Source organism: Pecten maximus, chromosome 14 (genome assembly GCF_902652985.1).
Source record: "Pecten maximus chromosome 14, xPecMax1.1, whole genome shotgun sequence".
NCBI lineage: Eukaryota > Metazoa > Mollusca > Bivalvia > Pectinida > Pectinidae > Pecten > Pecten maximus.
In genome coordinates this window covers 31082501-31106701 of record NC_047028.1, presented here as the reverse complement: position 1 = coordinate 31106701, position 24201 = coordinate 31082501, and the positions used below count along the sequence as shown (strand labels likewise).

Sequence of the window (24201 nt, the reverse complement as noted above, 5' to 3'; positions counted from 1 at the left end):
CACGATCTACTCTAGCCCTGTATGTACACAGTAGACACAACACGGTCTACTCTAGCCCTGTATGTACACAGTAGACATAACACGATCTACTCTAGCCATATATGTACACAGTAGACACAACACGATCTACTCTAGCCCTGTATGTACACAGTAGACATAACACGGTCTACTCTAGCCATATATGTACACAGTAGACACAACACGGTCTACTCTAGCCCTGTATGTACACAGTAGACACAACACGGTCTACTCTAGCCATATATGTACACAGTAGACACAACACGATCTACTCTAGCCCTGTATGTACACAGTAGACATAACACGGTCTACTCTAGCCCTGTATGTACACAGTAGACACAACACGATCTACTCTAGCCCTGTATGTACACAGTAGACACAACACGGTCTACTCTAGCCATGTATGTACACAGTAGACATAACACGGTCTACTCTAGCCCTGTATGTACACAGTAGACACAGCACGGTCTACTCTAGCCCTGTATGTACACAGTAGACATAACACGGTCTACTCTAGCCCTGTATGTACACAGTAGACACAACACGGTCTACTCTAGCCCTGTATGTACACAGTAGACACAACACGGTCTACTCTAGCCCTGTATGTACACAGTAGACATAACACGATCTACTCTAGCCCTGTATGTACACAGTAGACACAACACGGTCTACTCTAGCCCTGTATGTACACAGTAGACACAACACGGTCTACTCTAGCCCTGTATGTACACAGTAGACACAACACGGTCTACTCTAGCCATGTATGTACACAGTAGACATAACACGGTCTACTCTAGCCATGTATGTACACAGTAGACACAACACGATCTACTCTAGCCCTATATGTACACAGTAGACACAACACGGTCTACTCTAGCCCTATATGTACACAGTAGACATAACACGGTCTACTCTAGCCATATATGTACACAGTAGACACAACACGGTCTACTCTAGCCCTGTATGTACACAGTAGACACAACACGGTCTACTCTAGCCATATATGTACACAGTAGACACAACACGGTCTACTCTAGCCATGTATGTACACAGTAGACACAACACGGTCTACTCTAGCCATATATGTACACAGTAGACATAACACGGTCTACTCTAGCCATATATGTACACAGTAGACACAACACGGTCTACTCTAGCCCTATATGTACACAGTAGACATAACACGATCTACTCTAGCCCTGTATGTACACAGTAGACACAACACGGTCTACTCTAGCCCTGTATGTACACAGTAGACACAACACGATCTACTCTAGCCCTATATGTACACAGTAGACATAACACGGTCTACTCTAGCCATATATGTACACAGTAGACATAACACGGTCTACTCTAGCCCTGTATGTACACAGTAGACACAACACGGTCTACTCTAGCCCTGTATGTACACAGTAGACATAACACGATCTACTCTAGCCCTATATGTACACAGTAGACACAACACGATCTACTCTAGCCCTGTATGTACACAGTAGACATAACACGGTCTACTCTAGCCCTGTATGTACACAGTAGACACAACACGATCTACTCTAGCCCTATATGTACACAGTAGACATAACACGGTCTACTCTAGCCATATATGTACACAGTAGACATAACACGGTCTACTCTAGCCATATATGTACACAGTAGACACAACACGGTCTACTCTAGCCATATATGTACACAGTAGACATAACACGATCTACTCTAGCCCTGTATGTACACAGTAGACATAACACGGTCTACTCTAGCCCTGTATATACACAGTAGACATAACACGGTCTACTCTAGCCATATATGTACACAGTAGACATAACACGATCTACTCTAGCCCTGTATGTACACAGTAGACATAACACGGTCTACTCTAGCCATATATGTACACAGTAGACATAACACGATCTACTCTAGCCCTGTATGTACACAGTAGACACAACACGGTCTACTCTAGCCCTGTATGTACACAGTAGACACAACACGGTCTACTCTAGCCCTGTATGTACACAGTAGACACAACACGGTCTACTCTAGCCCTGTATGTACAGAGTAGACACAACACGGTCTACTCTAGCCCTGTATGTACACAGTAGTCATAACACGGTCTACTCTAGCCCTGTATGTACACAGTAGACATAACACGGTCTACTCTAGCCATATATGTACACAGTAGATATAACACGATCTACTCTAGCCATGTATGTACACAGTAGACACAACACGATCTACTATAGACCTGTATGTACACAGTAGACATAAAACGGTCTACTTTAGCCATATATGTACACAGTATATATAACACGGTCTACTCTAGCCATATATGTACACAGTAGACACAACACGGTTTACTCTAGCCCTGTATGTACACAGTAGACACAACACGATCTACTCTAGCCCTGTATGTACACAGTAGACACAACACGGTCTACTCTAGCCATGTATGTACACAGTAGACACAACACGGTCTACTCTAGCCCTGTATGTACACAGTAGACACAACACGGTCTACTCTAGCCCTATATGTACACAGTAGACATAACACGGTCTACTCTAGCCCTATATGTACACAGTAGACACAACACGGTCTACTCTAGCCCTATATGTACACAGTAGACATAACACGGTCTACTCTAGCCCTGTATGTACACAGTAGACATAACACGGTCTACTCTAGCCATATATGTACACAGTAGACACAACACGATCTACTCTAGCCCTGTATGTACACAGTAGACATAACACGGTCTACTCTAGCCATGTATGTACACAGTAGACATAACACGGTCTACTCTAGCCCTGTATGTACACAGTAGACATAACACGGTCTACTCTAGCCATATATGTACACAGTAGACATAACACGATCTACTCTAGCCCTATATGTACACAGTAGACACAACACGGTCTACTCTAGCCCTATATGTACACAGTAGACACAACACGGTCTACTCTAGCCATATATGTACACAGTAGACACAACACGGTCTACTCTAGCCCTGTATGTACACAGTAGACACAACACGGTCTACTCTAGCCCTATATGTACACAGTAGACATAACACGGTCTACTCTAGCCATGTATGTACACAGTAGACACAACACGGTCTACTCTAGCCATGTATGTACACAGTAGACATAACACGGTCTACTCTAGCCATATATGTACACAGTAGACACAACACGGTCTACTCTAGCCATATATGTACACAGTAGACATAACACGATCTACTCTAGCCCTGTATGTACACAGTAGACACAACACGGTCTACTCTAGCCCTGTATGTACACAGTAGACATAACACGATCTACTCTAGCCCTGTATGTACACAGTAGACACAACACGGTCTACTCTAGCCCTGTATGTACACAGTAGACACAACACGGTCTACTCTAGCCATGTATGTACACAGTAGACATAACACGATCTACTCTAGCCCTGTATGTACACAGTAGACACAACACGGTCTACTCTAGCCCTGTATGTACACAGTAGACACAACACGGTCTACTCTAGCCCTGTATGTACACAGTAGACATAACACGGTTTACTCTAGCCCTATATGTACACAGTAGACACACACGGTCTACTCTAGCCCTGTATGTACACAGTAGACATAACACGGTCTACTCTAGCCCTGTATGTACACAGTAGACACAACACGGTCTACTCTAGCCCTGTATGTACACAGTAGACATAACACGGTCTACTCTAGCCATATATGTACACAGTAGACACAACACGGTCTACTCTAGCCATATGTGTACACAGTAGACATAACACGGTCTACTCTAGCCCTGTATGTACACAGTAGACACAACACGGTCTACTCTAGCCCTGTATGTACACAGTAGACACAGCACGGTCTACTCTAGCCATATATGTACACAGTAGACACAACACGGTCTACTCTAGCCATGTATGTACACAGTAGACACAACACGATCTACTCTAGCCCTGTATGTACACAGTAGACACAACACGGTCTACTCTAGCCATATATGTACACAGTAGACATAACACGGTCTACTCTAGCCCTATATGTACACAGTAGACATAACACGGTCTACTCTAGCCATATATGTACACAGTAGACACAACACGGTCTACTCTAGCCCTGTATGTACACAGTAGACACAACACGGTCTACTCTAGCCATATATGTACACAGTAGACACAACACGGTCTACTCTAGCCCTGTATGTACACAGTAGACACAACACGGTCTACTCTAGCCCTGTATGTACACAGTAGACACAACACGGTCTACTCTAGCCCTGTATGTACACAGTAGACATAACACGGTCTACTCTAGCCATATATGTACACAGTAGACACAACACGGTCTACTCTAGCCCTGTATGTACACAGTAGACACAACACGGTCTACTCTAGCCATATATGTACACAGTAGACACAACACGATCTACTCTAGCCCTGTATGTACACAGTAGACATAACACGGTCTACTCTAGCCATATATGTACACAGTAGACACAACACGGTCTACTCTAGCCCTGTATGTACACAGTAGACACAACACGGTCTACTCTAGCCATATATGTACACAGTAGACATAACACGGTCTACTCTAGCCCTGTATGTACACAGTAGACATAACACGGTCTACTCTAGCCATGTATGTACACAGTAGACACAACACGGTCTACTCTAGCCCTGTATGTACACAGTAGACATAACACGGTCTACTCTAGCCATGTATGTACACAGTAGACACAACACGGTCTACTCTAGCCCTGTATGTACACAGTAGACATAACACGGTCTACTCTAGCCCTGTATGTACACAGTAGACATAACACGGTCTACTCTAGCCCTGTATGTACACAGTAGACACAACACGGTCTACTCTAGCCCTGTATGTACACAGTAGACATAACACGGTCTACTCTAGCCATATATGTACACAGTAGACACAACACGGTCTACTCTAGCCCTGTATGTACACAGTAGACACAACACGGTCTACTCTAGCCCTGTATGTACACAGTAGACACAACACGGTCTACTCTAGCCATGTATGTACACAGTAGACATAACACGGTCTACTCTAGCCATATATGTACACAGTAGACACAACACGGTCTACTCTAGCCCTGTATGTACACAGTAGACATAACACGATCTACTCTAGCCATGTATGTACACAGTAGACATAACACGGTCTACTCTAGCCATATATGTACACAGTAGACATAACACGGTCTACTCTAGCCATATATGTACACAGTAGACACAACACGGTCTACTCTAGCCATATATGTACACAGTAGACACAACACGGTCTACTCTAGCCATATATGTACACAGTAGACATAACACGGTCTACTCTAGCCATATATGTACACAGTAGACACAACACGGTCTACTCTAGCCCTGTATGTACACAGTAGACACAACACGATCTACTCTAGCCATATATGTACACAGTAGACATAACACGGTCTACTCTAGCCATATATGTACACAGTAGACACAACACGGTCTACTCTAGCCCTATATGTACACAGTAGACATAACACGGTCTACTCTAGCCATGTATGTACACAGTAGACACAACACGGTCTACTCTAGCCCTGTATGTACACAGTAGACACAACACGATCTACTCTAGCCATATATGTACACAGTAGACATAACACGGTCTACTCTAGCCATGTATGTACACAGTAGACATAACACGGTCTACTCTAGCCATATATGTACACAGTAGACATAACACGGTCTACTCTAGCCCTGTATGTACACAGTAGACACAACACGGTCTACTCTAGCCATATATGTACACAGTAGACATAACACGATCTACTCTAGCCCTGTATGTACACAGTAGACACAACACGGTCTACTCTAGCCCTGTATGTACACAGTAGACACAACACGGTCTACTCTAGCCCTGTATGTACACAGTAGACACAACACGGTCTACTCTAGCCATATATGTACACAGTAGACACAACACGGTCTACTCTAGCCATATATGTACACAGTAGACACAACACGGTCTACTCTAGCCATATATGTACACAGTAGACACAACACGGTCTACTCTAGCCATATATGTACACAGTAGACACAACACGGTCTACTCTAGCCCTATATGTACACAGTAGACATAACACGGTCTACTCTAGCCATATATGTACACAGTAGACATAACACGGTCTACTCTAGCCCTGTATGTACACAGTAGACATAACACGGTCTACTCTAGCCATATATGTACACAGTAGACACAACACGGTCTACTCTAGCCATATATGTACACAGTAGACATAACACGGTCTACTCTAGCCCTGTATGTACACAGTAGACATAACACGATCTACTCTAGCCATATATGTACACAGTAGACACAACACGGTCTACTCTAGCCATATATGTACACAGTAGACATAACACGTCTACTCTAGCCCTGTATGTACACAGTAGACACAACACGGTCTACTCTAGCCCTGTATGTACACAGTAGACATAACACGATCTACTCTAGCCCTATATGTACACAGTAGACATAACACGGTCTACTCTAGCCATATATGTACACAGTAGACATAACACGATCTACTCTAGCCCTGTATGTACACAGTAGACACAACACGATCTACTCTAGCCCTGTATGTACACAGTAGACATAACACGATCTACTCTAGCCATATATATACACAGTAGACACAACACGATCTACTCTAGCCCTGTATGTACACAGTAGACATAACACGGTCTACTCTAGCCCTGTATGTACACAGTAGACACAACACGATCTATTCTAGCCCTATATGTACACAGTAGACATAACACGGTCTACTCTAGCCATATATGTACACAGTAGACATAACACGGTCTACTCTAGCCATATATGTACACATTAGACACAACACGGTCTACTCTAGCCATATATGTACACAGTAGACATAACACGATCTACTCTAGCCCTGTATGTACACAGTAGACATAACACGGTCTTCTCTAGCCCTGTATATACACAGTAGACATAACACGGTCTACTCTAGCCATATATGTACACAGTAGACATAACACGATCTACTCTAGCCCTGTATGTACACAGTAGACATAACACGGTCTTCTCTAGCCCTGTATGTACACAGTGTACACAGTAGACACAACACGATCTATTCTAGCCCTATATGTACACAGTAGACACAACACGGTCTACTCTAGCCATATATGTACACAGTAGACACAACACGATCTACTCTAGCCCTGTATGTACACAGTAGACACAACACGGTCTACTCTAGCCCTGTATGTACACAGTAGACATAACACGATCTACTCTAGCCATATATATACACAGTAGACACAACACGATCTACTCTAGCCCTGTATGTACACAGTAGACATAACACGGTCTACTCTAGCCATATATGTACACATTAGACACAACACGGTCTACTCTAGCCATGTATGTACACAGTAGACACAACACGGTCTACTCTAGCCATGTATGTACACAATAGACACAACACGATCTACTCTAGCACTGTATGTACACAGTAGACACAACACGGTCTACTCTAGCCCTATATGTACACAGTAGACACAACACGGTCTACTCTAGCCATGTATGTACACAGTAGACACAACACGATCTACTCTAGCCATATATGTACACATTAGACACAACACGGTCTACTCTAGACCTGTATGTACACAGTAGACACAACTCGGTCTACTCTAGCCCTGTATGTACACAGTAGACACAACACGGTCTACCCTAGCCATATATGTACACAGTAGACATAACACGGTCTACTCTAGCCCTATATGTACACAGTAGACACAACACGGTCTACTCTAGCCCTGTATGTACACAGTAGATATAACACGATCTACTCTAGCCCTGTATGTAAACATTAGACATAACACGGTCTACTCTAGCCCTGTATGTACACAGTAGACACAACACGATCTACTCTAGCCATATATGTACACAGTAGACACAACACGGTCTACTCTAGCCATGTATGTACACAGTAGACACAACTCGGTCTACCCTAGCCATATATGTACACAGTAGACATAACACGGTCTACTCTAGCCATATATGTACACAGTAGACACAACACGATCTACTCTAGCCCTATATGTACACAGTAGACACAACACGGTCTACTCTAGCCCTATATGTACACAGTAGACATAACACGGTCTACTCTAGCCATATATGTACACATTAGACACAACACGGTCTACTCTAGCCCTGTATGTACACAGTAGACACAACACGATCTACTCTAGCCATATATGTACACAGTAGACATAACACGGTCTACTCTAGCCATGTATGTACACAGTAGACACAACACGATCTACTCTAGCCATATATGTACACAGTAGACATAACACGGTCTACTCTAGCCATATATGTACACAGTAGACACAACACGGTCTACTCTAGCCATATATGTACACAGTAGACATAACACGATCTACTCTAGCCCTGTATGTACACAGTAGACACAACACGGTCTACTCTAGCCCTGTATGTACACAGTAGACATAACACGATCTACTCTAGCCCTATATGTACACAGTAGACATAACACGGTCTACTCTAGCCATATATGTACACAGTAGACATAACACGATCTACTCTAGCCCTGTATGTACACAGTAGACACAACACGATCTACTCTAGCCCTGTATGTACACAGTAGACACAACACGGTCTACTCTAGCCCTGTATGTACACAGTAGACATAACACGGTCTACTCTAGCCATATATGTACACAGTAGACACAACACGGTCTACTCTAGCCCTGTATGTACACAGTAGACACAACACGGTCTACTCTAGCCATATATGTACACAGTAGACATAACACGGTCTACTCTAGCCCTATATGTACACAGTAGACATAACACGGTCTACTCTAGCCATATATGTACACAGTAGACACAACACGATCTACTCTAGCCCTGTATGTACACAGTAGACACAACACGGTCTACTCTAGCCATATATGTACACAGTAGACATAACACGGTCTACTCTAGCCATATATGTACACAGTAGACACAACACGGTCTACTCTAGCCCTGTATGTACACAGTAGACATAACACGGTCTACTCTAGCCCTGTATGTACACAGTAGACACAACACGGTCTACTCTAGCCCTGTATGTACACAGTAGACACAACACGGTCTACTCTAGCCCTGTATGTACACAGTAGACATAACACGATCTACTCTAGCCATATATATACACAGTAGACACAACACGATCTACTCTAGCCCTGTATGTACACAGTAGACATAACACGGTCTACTCTAGCCATATATGTACACATTAGACACAACACGGTCTACTCTAGCCATGTATGTACACAGTAGACACAACACGGTCTACTCTAGCCCTGTATGTACACAATAGACACAACACGATCTACTCTAGCACTGTATGTACACAGTAGACACAACACGGTCTACTCTAGCCCTATATGTACACAGTAGACACAACACGGTCTACTCTAGCCATGTATGTACACAGTAGACACAACATGATCTACTCTAGCCATATATGTACACAGTAGACATAACACGATCTACTCTAGCCCTGTATGTACACATTAGACACAACACGGTCTACTCTAGACCTGTATGTACACAGTAGACACAACTCGGTCTACTCTAGCCCTGTATGTACACAGTAGACACAACACGATCTACTCTAGCCCTATATGTACACAGTAGACACAACACGGTCTACCCTAGCCATATATGTACACAGTAGACATAACACGGTCTACTCTAGCCCTATATGTACACAGTAGACACAACACGGTCTACTCTAGCCCTGTATGTACACAGTAGATATAACACGATCTACTCTAGCCCTGTATGTAAACATTAGACATAACACGGTCTACTCTAGCCCTGTATGTACACAGTAGACACAACACGATCTACTCTAGCCATATATGTACACAGTAGACACAACACGGTCTACTCTAGCCATGTATGTACACAGTAGACACAACTCGGTCTACCCTAGCCATATATGTACACAGTAGACATAACACGGTCTACTCTAGCCATATATGTACACAGTAGACACAACACGATCTACTCTAGCCCTATATGTACACAGTAGACACAACACGGTCTACTCTAGCCCTATATGTACACAGTAGACATAACACGGTCTACTCTAGCCATATATGTACACATTAGACACAACACGGTCTACTCTAGCCCTGTATGTACACAGTAGACACAACACGATCTACTCTAGCCATATATGTACACAGTAGACATAACACGGTCTACTCTAGCCATGTATGTACACAGTAGACACAACACGATCTACTCTAGCCATATATGTACACAGTAGACATAACACGGTCTACTCTAGCCATATATGTACACAGTAGACACAACACGGTCTACCCTAGCCATATATGTACACAGTAGACATAACACGATCTACTCTAGCCCTGTATGTACACAGTAGACACAACACGGTCTACTCTAGCCCTGTATGTACACAGTAGACATAACACGATCTACTCTAGCCCTATATGTACACAGTAGACATAACACGGTCTACTCTAGCCATATATGTACACAGTAGACATAACACGATCTACTCTAGCCCTGTATGTACACAGTAGACACAACACGATCTACTCTAGCCCTGTATGTACACAGTAGACATAACACGATCTACTCTAGCCCTGTATGTACACAGTAGACATAACACGATCTACTCTAGCCCTATATGTACACAGTAGACATAACACGGTCTACTCTAGCCCTGTTTGTACACAGTAGACACAACACGGTCTACTCTAGCCATATATTTACACAGTAGACATAACACGGTCTACTCTAGCCATATATGTACACAGTAGACATAACACGATCTACTCTAGCCATATATGTACACAGTAGACACAACACGGTCTACTCTAGCCATATATTTACACAGTAGACATAACACGGTCTACTCTAGCCATATATGTACACAGTAGACATAACACGGTATACTCTAGCCATATATGTACACAGTATATAGAACACGATCTACTCTAGCCATGTTAATACACAGTAGACATAACACGTTCTACTGTAGTCATGTATGTACACAGTAGACATAACAAAAATCACTGTGGCCCTATATGTACACGGTGGACACAACATAAGCTACTGTCGCCCTATATGTACACAATAGACGCAATACCAGCGGTATGTACATTATAGACAACATGCTGTCCGAGGGCACCCTACGCTGTGGTACCAGGCTAATTAACTCCAACCAAATCAACCGGGTGTACAATGGTACAGTCAGGGTCGACCACATTCGACGTTACTTATTTGGTGCAAGACTCTCAACTACCCAGCAACAAGAGCTAGTTGTAAGACTATGCAGCTGAAATACCAACCTCAGCATAACTTGAGAATAACACCAATGCAATAATCAGGACACTTGAACATCAATGTCAATACAATAACTGTCAATTGCATTGCTGAAGAGACGTTTAACATTAAGTGCAGTTTTCAATATTTGATATAGTTAAGGACAGAAGGATAAAAATGTTTTAAAGTTTCTTAAAAAAAACAAGCAGTAAGACAACATCGACGTACACAATGTCGACAAACAGAAATATCTTTGTATATCAGAGAGTTCCCACCTCTCGTCGTATAATATTGTGACACCTTCCCTATTTACATTACCTCCCATATACATATCAGGATATTTTTTCTCTCGTATTTGATGTAGTGTGATTAATGAGGTTGTCTTGCCCTGTTACGCCTGATTCCCATTTTAAACGTAATTCGATATCAAATTTTTAATCATGTATGCGTCGCATGTGTTTAAGAGTTCTTCCTGTTTTTCTCCGCTGTGTTTTTCTCACATCTTAATGCTTACCCGTGGATTCCTATGTCATTTGTGTTTGTTTGATATACATATCAGTATGGACAAATAATATCATCATCCGATAACTCCATACCTAATTATGTACATTTAGACAAAGTAGATTCGTGGAATATGCATTGTTTATATGTAGATAAAAGAAACCAGTCTTTTATTATCTAATACGACACGGACTTTAATTCACAATTAAGTTAAAATATGTATATATACGTCCTTGATACGATGTATTTCGTATTTTTTGATTTTCGAAACAGCGGTCGTCCACTCTTTAGAAACGACACAGCTGTGCAATATATCTCAGATCGCATATCTTTAGATTAATGTAAGATATGTGTAGTGCATTGTGCAAGTCCACACCCGTATGTATAGGTTATACAAGTGAGGATGTATGTGTTGGTCTGCATGTGGCGGAGGATGTGTATTCCAATTAATGAAATCAATGCTATTACTGTATATGATATAAGTGTATTCCCGTAAACTTAATTATTTGTAATGATGAGAGATCTAGAGTACAGTTAAATCACTCTGACCAAATACCGTCGATGTGTATTGATTCGGTAAGCGAACCTGGCCACTTGTTCTTAGACACAGTCAATGTTGACGGCAAAACCTCAAAGTCATATTATATATGTGTCCTATTTAATCGCCATCTAGTTAGAGCTCAGAATTTATAACCTGGAATTTCGGACCTTGTAAGATGTTGATGTATGACGTAGGACAGGTTAGAGATCCAAAGAAGTTGTAATTTTACCTGGCACGGCAATGATTGTGTAAATTAGATGGTTAGGTGCAGCGTTCGGCGAGTGGTTAAGGTGTCCCGACACTTCATCGGTAGCCCTCCACCACTGCGTTCCGAGTTCGAAACTCACGTTTGGAAGTTGCATGGTACTGGTCCTAGGTCGGTAGTTTTAGACTTGTAAAACGTGTGTAATATATCTTTGATGCAATACCTGGTGTACAGTAAACGTTGGGAACTTAATATATGTCTTCAAAGGAGGATGCAATAAAACTATTAGCGAAAACCCAGCAACGGATTCATTTAGAAGGTCATTCAATTCTTTGGGATGAAAGTTGTGGGGAAATGAGTCGCCTCTGAAAATTACGACAGGCAGTGAAATTGGACTTAAGTTTAGCCCCCGTGAAGAAGGCGATTTCTGACCCTGTCCTAGACAAACAATACTCTATGAAAATGAAAGTTGCTACTCCTGCTTAGCAAAATTTGTGGAAACGGGAGAATTGATTCACCAGTTTTCAGGTTAAGAAGACCTGGTGCTGTGCCATATTAGGTGCTGGTTGCAGTATCACAAAGAGGCAAACACGGACATACCGCAACTACCAAAAACACCTGGGTACCTATAAATTGCGAAACGAAATCAAAATGAAACGAAACGAAACGAAATGAAAAATGAAAACATTGAAAAAATAGATAAATAGACAATTTTAGACTTTACAAAGGCCGACGTGTCCCATTCTCATTGGTGTTAAAACAACACATAGGAAAGGATGCATTTATCGCAATATTCACTCAGTTTTTTTAAATATAGGATATTTACTCTATTTCGATAATATGCTTAGTCAACAATTAATAGGCGTGCAAATCGCGTAGTGTATTGGTGCACGCTCGATCTAAAATCACGTGACAGAGGTGATTGTAAGCAACTCCTTTTATAGTAGGAAAGCGAGATGTGTATCTAATCGCGAAAAGTTAGAGTTCCGGGAAAATTGCTGGACTTGAAAGGCGCGATTCGTATAAAAACGCCGACTGAACGCACTGTTTCCGTATTGCTGGTGTCGGGAGTGTAGACAGAATGGAAGCATCAGAGGACGGCTCTATTTCTGTAATTTTGATGAACTTTGAATAATTCTGGATGTTTTAGAAAATATTTAAGAACTTGATTAGTTATGTGGATTTCCTATGGTTGAAAAAGGAATATATTTTATTTTATTTCAGCTTTGCTCGGAGATTTTCGTAAGACCAACTTGTTCTTTTCATCTAAACCCAAGGTGAGACATGCATTAAATAACGTACTGTAGAGTAACGTCCCTTTATTTTGAAAGTAAAATCAGCAGGTGGGCAAGAAAACGTCTGTTTAGTTTATGATAAATTTATTGGTAAGAAGATATTTTACCAGTATTTGTGAGTGATTATTTTTGGTAGAATCGCATGTTTAATATACACATTTTTTGTAAACACAATACACTACGCGATTTGCATGCCTATAAAAATGGACTAATCGTACATTCTGAATCAGACATCGAAGGAAGTCTTACAAGTGCGGACACAAAGGAAAGCACTAGTACTTCAATTAACCGTTTACGACTAATATCAAGTCCGTCTGCTAGGACTTAAATTGGTGTCCCGTGTGAGAATATCTAACTTGCACAATAGCGATCCATCGGCGGTCTTTTAGTGTGATTACGCCGGCCCAGAGGATAGGGTATTTTAGGCCAGTATTTAATGTTTCGAAATATTTAGTAGTTGTTTAGATGGACGTCAACAACCTTGATAAACCAAATTCACAGGGTAGGGTCTCTCTTCTTCCTTCATCTTGGCTAGGGTAAGCGTAACTGCTACTAAACAGTGCTAGGTTAGGACCCATTCCAATCTGGGAGTCGTTTTTTAAATTAATCACACCATCAATTTGACAGGCGACTCTCTTCCACCCAACTTTCCTTTTTCATTCTATACTGTTTCAATTCTTCTCAATTTCCTATCTATTCTGGACCGCTGAAAGACTATAAGGTCGTAATAGCGGACTGAAAAAAACCCATTAAATAGATAAGTAAATATATTCTGAATAAATCTATTTCATATCTAAAGAACTGAACGAATATTGCGATACTCTTTTTCAGGTTCAATAGTTTTGTTTTATTTTCAAAGAGATAAAGATACAAGAATGTCCTCATACATAGGGGCTAGCATTCGCCGTGCTTCTTTCTTCCTATTGCGATAATTTTATTCCTGTGTGTTGTTTTAACACCGATGGGAATGGGACACTAAGGCGTTTGCAAAGTCTAAAATTGTCTATCTATTTTTTCAATGTTTTCATTTTGTTTGATTTCGTTTCGTTTGATTTCGTTTCGTTTGATTTCGTTTCGTTTTGTTTTGTTTCGTTTTGCTTTCGTTTCGTACTTTACAGGTACCCCACATACGTCTTCTTTGAGGTAGCCTTCAACCACATGAGGAACAAACCAGAACTGGAAATTGTCGCAATTTGACGGACTTTTCACCTACTTAGCAGAAAAAAATACTAAAGGCGTAACATTTCCAAGCATAAAACTATTTAAGCATATTAAATAGGCATTCATCCAAATTCTCATTTTCTTTTATGTATTACGTGTCAAGAAAGGAGTTGGAAAAGGGAAAATAACAAGTACAAGTCGTATAGCCATTATGGTGATATCATGTTACAAAATGGATGCCGTGACTACGAATGTAGAAATATTTAGTCCGAAAAATATCAACACTTTGTCAATCCTTGCTTTCAACCCAAAAACAACACTGGAACTGGCTAAGAGTTTAAATTGGTTTTTTTTTTCATAATTGCCGCCATCTTGGATTTCTGACCGACCAACAAAAAACAAGACTTTGTCAGGATTATTTCAGTCAAGACTGACCTGAATCTCGCCGGTGGAAGTTTGAAGACGATTAAAATGTGTTTTTCAAGATGGCGGCCATCTTTGTTTTTTCGACGGCACGAAAATAACAGCACTTGGTAAGGACTATCGCAAGAACATTTCAGACAAGTTTGATCTAAATCGTACTGGTGGTACTGGAGAAGCAGACAAAGAATATGCCTGTTGTACCATGTATGACACATTAAGAGGCGATCAATTTTGGGGCCTTCTGACGAATCGCGGACTGACTATTTCTGTTTGGATTTCATTTCATTTCATTATATCCGCCCGCAACCAGTTGATACGTTGATTGTTTTAAATTTTTCACATTCTTGTTGAACAAGATATGTTTCTTTTAAGCGGATGTCCTTTAAATCTGGTGTTGTTTTGCCATAAATGACCCAAATGTTCGATGGACCGTGAAACAACAAAATGCAATTTGGAACATATCCATCAAGCGGTTGATAGATAAAGAGAACATTACCTGAAGCTTATACCCTCACAGACGCTAGTGACACCTGTGAGGTGTTTGTCCTAATTGTCCGTGAAGACAGTCTGTGTATTATATGTCGCATCAGATATCGGATACACAAACCAGATGGTCTGACATATAGGTAGAATTATTTGCATTACATAAGTCCATCAGCATTACGAATGGCTGAATATGCAATAAAACATATGTATCATGTAACGTCCTATTAACATGTTACTTCTAAGGTAATTAAAGGAGGGCTTCCCCTTTTAGGGAGATGCAAGCGTGTATTGAATATTTGTCCCCTTATGATACCGCGAAACTGATAACGACTCTTTAGTGTTAAACTATCTCACTTAAACACACTGCCGAAGACATCCAGCAAACTACATTATACTGATAATGGTCGAGTCCGTCCCACTCCCGGAATGCTGAGCGTTAGGCAGTAGAGACCCCGGTATGATTCATAAAGAAGGTCTTTGGCTACGTCGCATGGCTGGAAATGAAGTCTATATATATTTAAGCTTAAAATGGCGTTAAGAGTTATCTTATATACACACTAATATAATTTACCACGGTTTTTTTCCAAGAACAAGGATATTCCAACCAGAGTGAATGAGTTTTGCCAGTCAGCTCGACGTTCGCCGAGTGCTGGCCAGTCAAACTCTTACATGAGGGATTAGATATCCTTGTTCGTTATTGTATCAGATACTTGCCAGCTGATGCAAGTTTTTATGAAATGAAAATATGAATATGCGTCAAAAGTGAACTTTTGTTTTATGTTTTCAAGGAATGGAGTAAGAAATCATTCAGCAATTACATTTCTATCACATCCTCAGTCAAATGAGAAAATTTAAACAGTCATGTACATGAACCGTCAAACAAACTTTCATCTGAAACTTCACAGTCGCTACACTCTCCATCAGTAATAGGATTATTACTTTAGCTAGTACACTCAATGTTACAGATAACTGGACGTTCCGTAGACGGACTGCGATGACTGCATTTGAATTTTCTATTTTCCTATCAAGTAAACTTGATTGCCTCTCTTGGTAACCGCGATTCCCGACTGTGGTAAATGACTATTCATATGCACATTACGTGTAAGGACATACGGAGTCTGGTGCCACGGTTGGTAGAAAGTCCATCTGCGGTAGACTGCTACTCAGTGTACATGTGGTAACCTCACAATCGGAGGACTGTATGGCCGTAATTATCACGCACTGACATAGTCCTGTTGTAGCGCATTTGCACTGGGCGCCTCTATTACAATTTATCTTTTTGCTGAATCTTCTTGGCCATCCTTTCTCTGCACTGCTGTCATAAAATGTGCTGGTTCCTTCTCTCTCCTCCAAGATGCTTCGACCAGCTTTGCTTGTGTTGGAGCTGCCATTACGTCTTTTGGTTCACTAGCCCCAAAAAATAACCTTAGTTTAATAGGCAAGTCTTATAAATTCTCCCGAAATTCCGTAGTCCGGGTTATCGTTAATGCCGCCCCTTTAAAATACAGTTGAGTGAAAATCTTCGATTGGTTGGTCTCTCAATATTGATTTTTTTGAAATGAAGAAATATTTTGTTCGTTGCAAGTATAGAATTCCAAGATTTTCCCAATAAAGTACGGAACCAAGAATACCTTAAGTCATCCTTATCGATGGACAATCGCAAACATTTCAGTTCTGTTCTGCAACTTAAGAGACGACGTGTTCTACGTCACAAATGTTATCGTTTCGATTCTACTGATGTCACTGTTAGTCATCTTAGTCTTGAGAAAGAGTATCCTACATACTGACGGATGTCCCTGCTCTTGGCGCCATGTTGACTGCTGTGTCTGCACACATGCCTGCAACATCACTTCATACATCACCAATGGGTAGGTTATCCGAACTTTCAGGAAGCAAATGCTTTGTTACTGTAGTTTATTTCGATTCGAAGATAAAATGGTGACTTTTTTGGCAAATAGCTGTCTGCCTTTGACTGTAATGGGAAATTTATCATTGAGTATTTTAGCATTTTTATCTTATTAAAAAAACAACAAAAAACAAAACCAATATCAAAGTCAGCTAAATAAGTTAGGAAACTGAAACATTTATACATGTTTGGCATTTTTTTTATGAAATTAACCGTAATTAGTACTGTAATGCTTACTTCGTATACCTGCAAATGACACAACGTTAATTGTAACTAAGTTGCTTTTTTTGAAGGTTTTACATTTGTGTTAGTGGATCATTTTAAAATTAAAGACATTGAGTCGACTTTGTATTTTGATGATCAAGCACTTGTCTAGAGAGTTATTTGGTTATATTGGTTTGAGCAAATTCTTCACTTTGATATTACTCTAGATGGTGTGTATTCAAAATCGTACATATGATGGGTCTGGCGTATGTAATCACCTATGGTGAATTTCAACAATCACAGACGTCATACCAAAACCCTTTATGAAAACAGATAATATTAAATCGTCAAATACTAACAATGCTAAAAAGATCCACTGACATAATCTTCAAATTCACTACACTATACATGGACCTGGATGGCTTTTCTCTAATTTGAAAAAAAAGTATTTGAATCACCTTTAAATTACCTTTTATTCCTAGTTTGAAAGATGTTGAGATTTAATCGTCGTTTTCGATTTGTTTTACTGAAAGCGATAAAAAAAAGCCCCAGGGTATCAGGTTGTTTTGTCAAAGAAAACATTGTCAAATCATCCTAGATGTTCGTTGGGGAAGGGTTTTGAAGAAAGCTTAACAGATATCTTTTATTTGTAAAAGGTAGGTAATTTTTTATTGCTATTGTTAACTTACAGCTGATCTTCTGCTGCCTATTTTCCTGGCATCTTCTGTTAATGCCTGGTTGCTTTGCCCCTCGGTGCTCGATTGCCGGTATCCTTCGTCTTCAGGTGGTTGCCAACTATCTTCGGATGTTTCGACCCTGAACCACGACATCCTCCAGTTGGTGGGTCAGTAGTGGTGACCAAACCTCTACTCGACGGATCCCGGCTTCCAGCATTTGTCATTCCGACGGTGCCATATCCAGCATGATGATCTTTCTGCTGCTTCACCCAGTTTTCGCAAGGCTGTTGACTTTGCCTTCCCCAACATTCCTAGATGTTGTAAGAGCCTGGTCACTGAACGAGATGGAAATCCTCTGCAGCCAACTTCGACCGGAAACAGCCAAACACTCCATCCCTTGTCTCTGCAATCTGCCATTAGATCTGCATACTTGAGGCTCTTCCGCTCATTCGCCTCCTCACAGTTCTCCTCCCACTGTACTGTTTTATTTGTAAAAGGTAGGTAATTTTGTATCGCTTATAAATGTCAACAATCTCCAACGAGTACACGTATTTCAATATCGTTTACTCAGCAGTAGTATTGCCTTTGTTTGGTCACCGATCAATAACATACACAGACATCGCCTTGTAACTGGTATATGTGTTGTTTGTTATGTAATGGTATAAACACATTGAAGATAGTTTACACTTGCATTCACGTAAATTTTATATTGAAACTAACTATTTTATCATCGTCGTCGTCGTCGTCGTCATCGTCGTCATCATCATCTTCTTCATAACATATTACATCAATAAGACAATTTTCATTTCAGAGCCCATACTTTTTTCACTTGTCCTACTTTACATTTCACGTCTTTGTGTTAAAACAACATTTCATCACTTTAATGCTGGAAATTGCCGTCTTTGGTCATTGTCTATCACACCTTGTTAAATGTATTTTTGTTATCATGTAATCTTATTTCTTACTAATACTGTATTTCGCTGTCAATGATGAATATGATCGAATGAATTTTACGTACAGTATTTATTTGAAATGGCAGTGAACATATTTTCAATGAGTGTGCACCCAGGCCCTTCAATTTAATATAATGTTATGCCGTTAGATTGGCAGTATTCGAAGGTACTTCCGAAATTTTTTTTCTGATTGGTCAATTATAAGTGCATTAGTGCTCACTGTCTAGGTCCAATCAATGTTATCTTTAGGAGTTATTACCAGCCGTGGCGGGTGAGCTAAGCGTGTTTGCCAGTATTCAAATTTATTTTGGTCACATGTTAAGTTTCTTTCCCACCTACCATTACCGGTCAGAAGTATTGCTCTTCTTGGGGGTTGTTTGTATTCATATCTTGGTGTTTAATTTGGAGTTACGTTTTGATAATTTGGTATTTCTTTCTCTTGCATTCAATTTTGAGCTTTGTATGTATACATTTTAGAACTGTTTCTTCGTAAATACAAGCTTATGTAGTCACAGTCATAAACATTTTTGGGTTGTAATACTCCTATGTACTTTCACGGTTTAAGATTGCATTTAAGTAAGAAAGACCATTGCACCCCACTTATATTTACAGAAACTTTTTTATATTGTTTATAACTTACAAGGCTTCTATTATGATATTTTTAAAATGTTAAAGTCTAAAAGTATCGTTATGATATTTGTTGAGAAGGAAGCATTGATATTTATGTTCATGTAATCAGATTAATTTGTCTTCAAACATCAAAACAATTATCTATATCGCCACCTGGGTGATTCATGAGCACAATCCCTATCCTTCTGATTTGGTCTATCAATTCATCGCCGCATCAGGCACATTTGAAATATCAGTACCTAATCAACATAAACTGTCATTAATGTTTAGGTGTGACATTTCAGTATGGCGTACTACAGCAAAACGTAAATGATCTGATAGTGTTAACAGCACGTAAAAGTACAAATCCTAACAATTGTTTGTATGAATTAATGTATTGAAAAAAACGAACAAAAAAGAGAACAAAGGTTAACGTTGATAATACGGTCAAAGTTTAGCCTCTATGAAAAATTTTCCATATGATAAATACTACATTTCAGATTTGACCGAATAATCTCAATGTCTGGATCAAATCTTTTGCTACATGTGACGTCACAAGGACTTGTGACATGGCAGCCTCCCGGTCTGTATAATACTCACTGTGCCGTCGTCACAACGTGGTTCCCCTTCGATGTTATATAATAATTTAGAAATATCAAGTTAGCCGAAACCGACTAGGACTATCAATGACACTTATTGTATTGTGTACATGTACGTAATGTAGTTGTTTTTTGAGGGCTTCTATCGGTATCTCAGTGTGTAGCAGTCGAGTAGCGACAGACTGGCTGAAATACGTCAGAGTATGTAATACTTGAGGTATTGTTCTGAACGACAAAGCAGGCTGGGCACAGTTTTATTTGATTGCTATTTTGCAGTCAATTTAGGTTGGTTGCTATATAGAGCTATCATATTGCACCGTGATATGGCCATTTACTATTATTATGTAGTAAACAGTATACAGCATATTTGAGACAGTATGAAATGTTATTCTTATTTGAATTCAGAAAAAGTAACACACTGCATATCAGGGATACTATGACACAGATAGTACAATATACTTTGACTTAACCGGACTCTGTCCAATCCGGATATCTAAACCGGTCTAATAATTAAGTCCCGAAAAATTAAGTCTTCATCTATAGTAGTTTAACTGTATAACCCAGACTTTGGCCATAATTTAAATTCCCGTTCTATCTTTACAATAGTTAATCTACTCTGTGTTAACGGGCGCCACCTAGGTTCTGGTTTTTGATTATCAAGTGACCCTGTATTTTCAGCCAAAAACTTTAACCCATTTCACGTATATATACACGTATAGCGGGAAGAAAACGCAAGCTCACTTTCGATATTTATTATTTTCATGTTTCTTAAATGATAGGTTCATGGTGTAGGTTCCCAATTATTTCATCATTACTGAATACATTTTCAGGATTTTTGTTGTCCTATCATAGACGTTGTTTGTGTGAATATCTTTAAAACAAGAGGATCATACGCAGTTTCTTGATCCAAAATAGTAGCATGTATGCCCTCCTCTTGTATCAGTCGCTGCTCTTTATTCCCGTATCATAAATATAACCAAATTGTAACTTTTATTATTCCATTCCTGAATAAGGCCCTGCGTCAGTCGAGCGACTTTATAAAGGACGTTGACGCGCTTCCTTACCTCCTCGTCGAGCTTGTCCCACAAATGTTCTATTTGAGACATATTCTGGATTGTATGGCCTCCAATAAAGAGCTTGAACGTTGTTTTTAGCCAGAAAGCCAAGACAAACCCTTGCTACATAGGACATCGCATTATCCTGCTGCAGCGTAAGGTTACGTTGGTGGATGAGAGGAATAACATGATATGATCCCGATATCTGTACTATAAGATTATCATGGATAGCCACGAGAGGTGTGTTCACGTCTTGAGATACCCCTGCCTATACCATAATAGACCTTCCCCCGAATCTGTTACATTCCGCTTTGCAAGCGCCGAAAATATGACTCGCAACGACTTCGATAGACCCGTCGACGTCATTCTAACCTAGGAAGTGTCAAGCGAGACTCAGTGAACAACACGCGTCTCCATGGACCAAACATAGGGACGTCGTGATCTTAAATGGACGCTTTTAGAGCGCGATTTGAAAAGTTTGCCATCACGCAAAATTACGCACCTATAGGCTGTAAGTCTGAGTCTCTCTGTTCACTGGTAAGGGACGACAAGTTTATTCAAACATGCCATAAACACAGATTAATGATTATGCTGAGTTGCAGAAGGCATCCCTAAGAAGATGTGAGCAATACATGGAAGCTCGTGGAGGAAGTATCGCAAAGTCTGGCAAGGTTGTCGGTTATACCTCAAATATAGCATACCAGTCCTCAACCATAACCGCAGCAGCAAAAACAAAAAAGGCGAATGATAAGACAGTAGAAAAACTATTGTCAGAAGACAGGACTTGTTTATTTTGTGGAGGTGAATGTCATCCATCCTGATAGCATGTAGATGGAGGCGGGTTTGGATCAACAGCACACAAGGAAAGTCAAAAGGAGACCGGCAGCACTTAGTAGTTTCTGCAGAAGAAGAAAATGGAGGTAATAGGGGAGTGTTGTATAGGTAAGTCAAACAGTAAGAAAGATTCAAGTACAGAGATAATGGGATGTATACGAATGAAAGAAAGTGGAATACCTGTTCAGCTTGGATAATTAGAATATCACCCGGTGCATGGTTTGAGGGACACAGGATGTAGCTGTTAGAGAAGCACTTGTAAATCCTGACCAGATCACCGACAGGGAAATCTCATGCATATATTGACTGATGTAGAAACTCTGGAAGAAAGAACCATTAACATGGAGGGTGAAACATTGGGGATAATCAGAGATACACGACACCTGAAGACGAAATAGCAAGTGTGAGCTTTTAACTACATTTAAGCATTGAACGGCTTTCAGTTGGCATTCATATTGACTATGAATGCCAACTGAAAGCCGTTCAATGCTTATATTTACCATCTGCGATTTTTTATTTGTCGTGCGATTTTTTTTTTTGAAATTTTCAAATTCAAATTTCAGTTGGCAGTTCATAAGCTGGTGAACTCGCAACTGAATTGGTAGGGTTATATAGTGGCAGTGCCATACAATGGTAAATATACGTGGAAATAGCGTTACTAATGCCGCTTAGCGTTTAGCTATATATGTGGTAGTGCTAAATCCTGCCGTTGTCATATTGATAGAGTACTTTAACAGATATGTTTCACTTGTCTTATTCTATCTTTTATTTTGTTCATTTTACCGACAATTTCTTTGTCTTAACGACCTCTTGTTGGGTAAATGGGTCGTAAATAAGATACTTACAAAATAATGCGGCTACACGAAATCACAAGGACGAACAGAAGTTACACTGTTGTTTTTTATCCACATCAACGTGTGTTGAGGATATCCTGTTATATTTGGACCAAAGTTACAGATGCCCAAAAATCTTGTTTTTATAAGAAAATTTGACAAACAACATTGCTTGTGATCAACAGTTCACACTTACACATTTTCTGAAAAGATGTACTGATTTTAAACAAAAAGATAACATGCGTATTACAATCCAACTAGAGATTGCTGGATTACATGCTCTTAGAAAAGACCTTGTAGAGAGGAGCAATGTCTGCCGTTACCAGGAATGCCACTTTGAAATCCCTGTACCTTATTAGAATATATACATATACATAATTAAAAATATATATATTGGTCGGAAATATACTTTGGGAACGTAATCATAACTTAATATATAAATGACGTTAGTCTAACCCTTTGCGACAGAGGTTCGAGACCCCAGATGGTCAAA

General features: G+C 40.1%; 1 protein-coding gene across 1 annotated transcript in view; it reads left to right on the top strand.

Moving 5' to 3' along the window:
- Nucleotides 1-18968, top strand: part of LOC117341861 (neuronal acetylcholine receptor subunit alpha-3-like) — a 32039-nt gene extending 13071 nt beyond the window's left edge. The window contains exons 2-3 of the mRNA XM_033903721.1: nucleotides 13898-13950; nucleotides 18840-18968. Coding sequence (XP_033759612.1) covers nucleotides 13898-13950; nucleotides 18840-18968 — 182 coding nt within the window. The remainder of the gene's footprint in view (nucleotides 1-13897; nucleotides 13951-18839) is intronic.
- Nucleotides 18969-24201: the final 5233 nt, after the last annotated feature.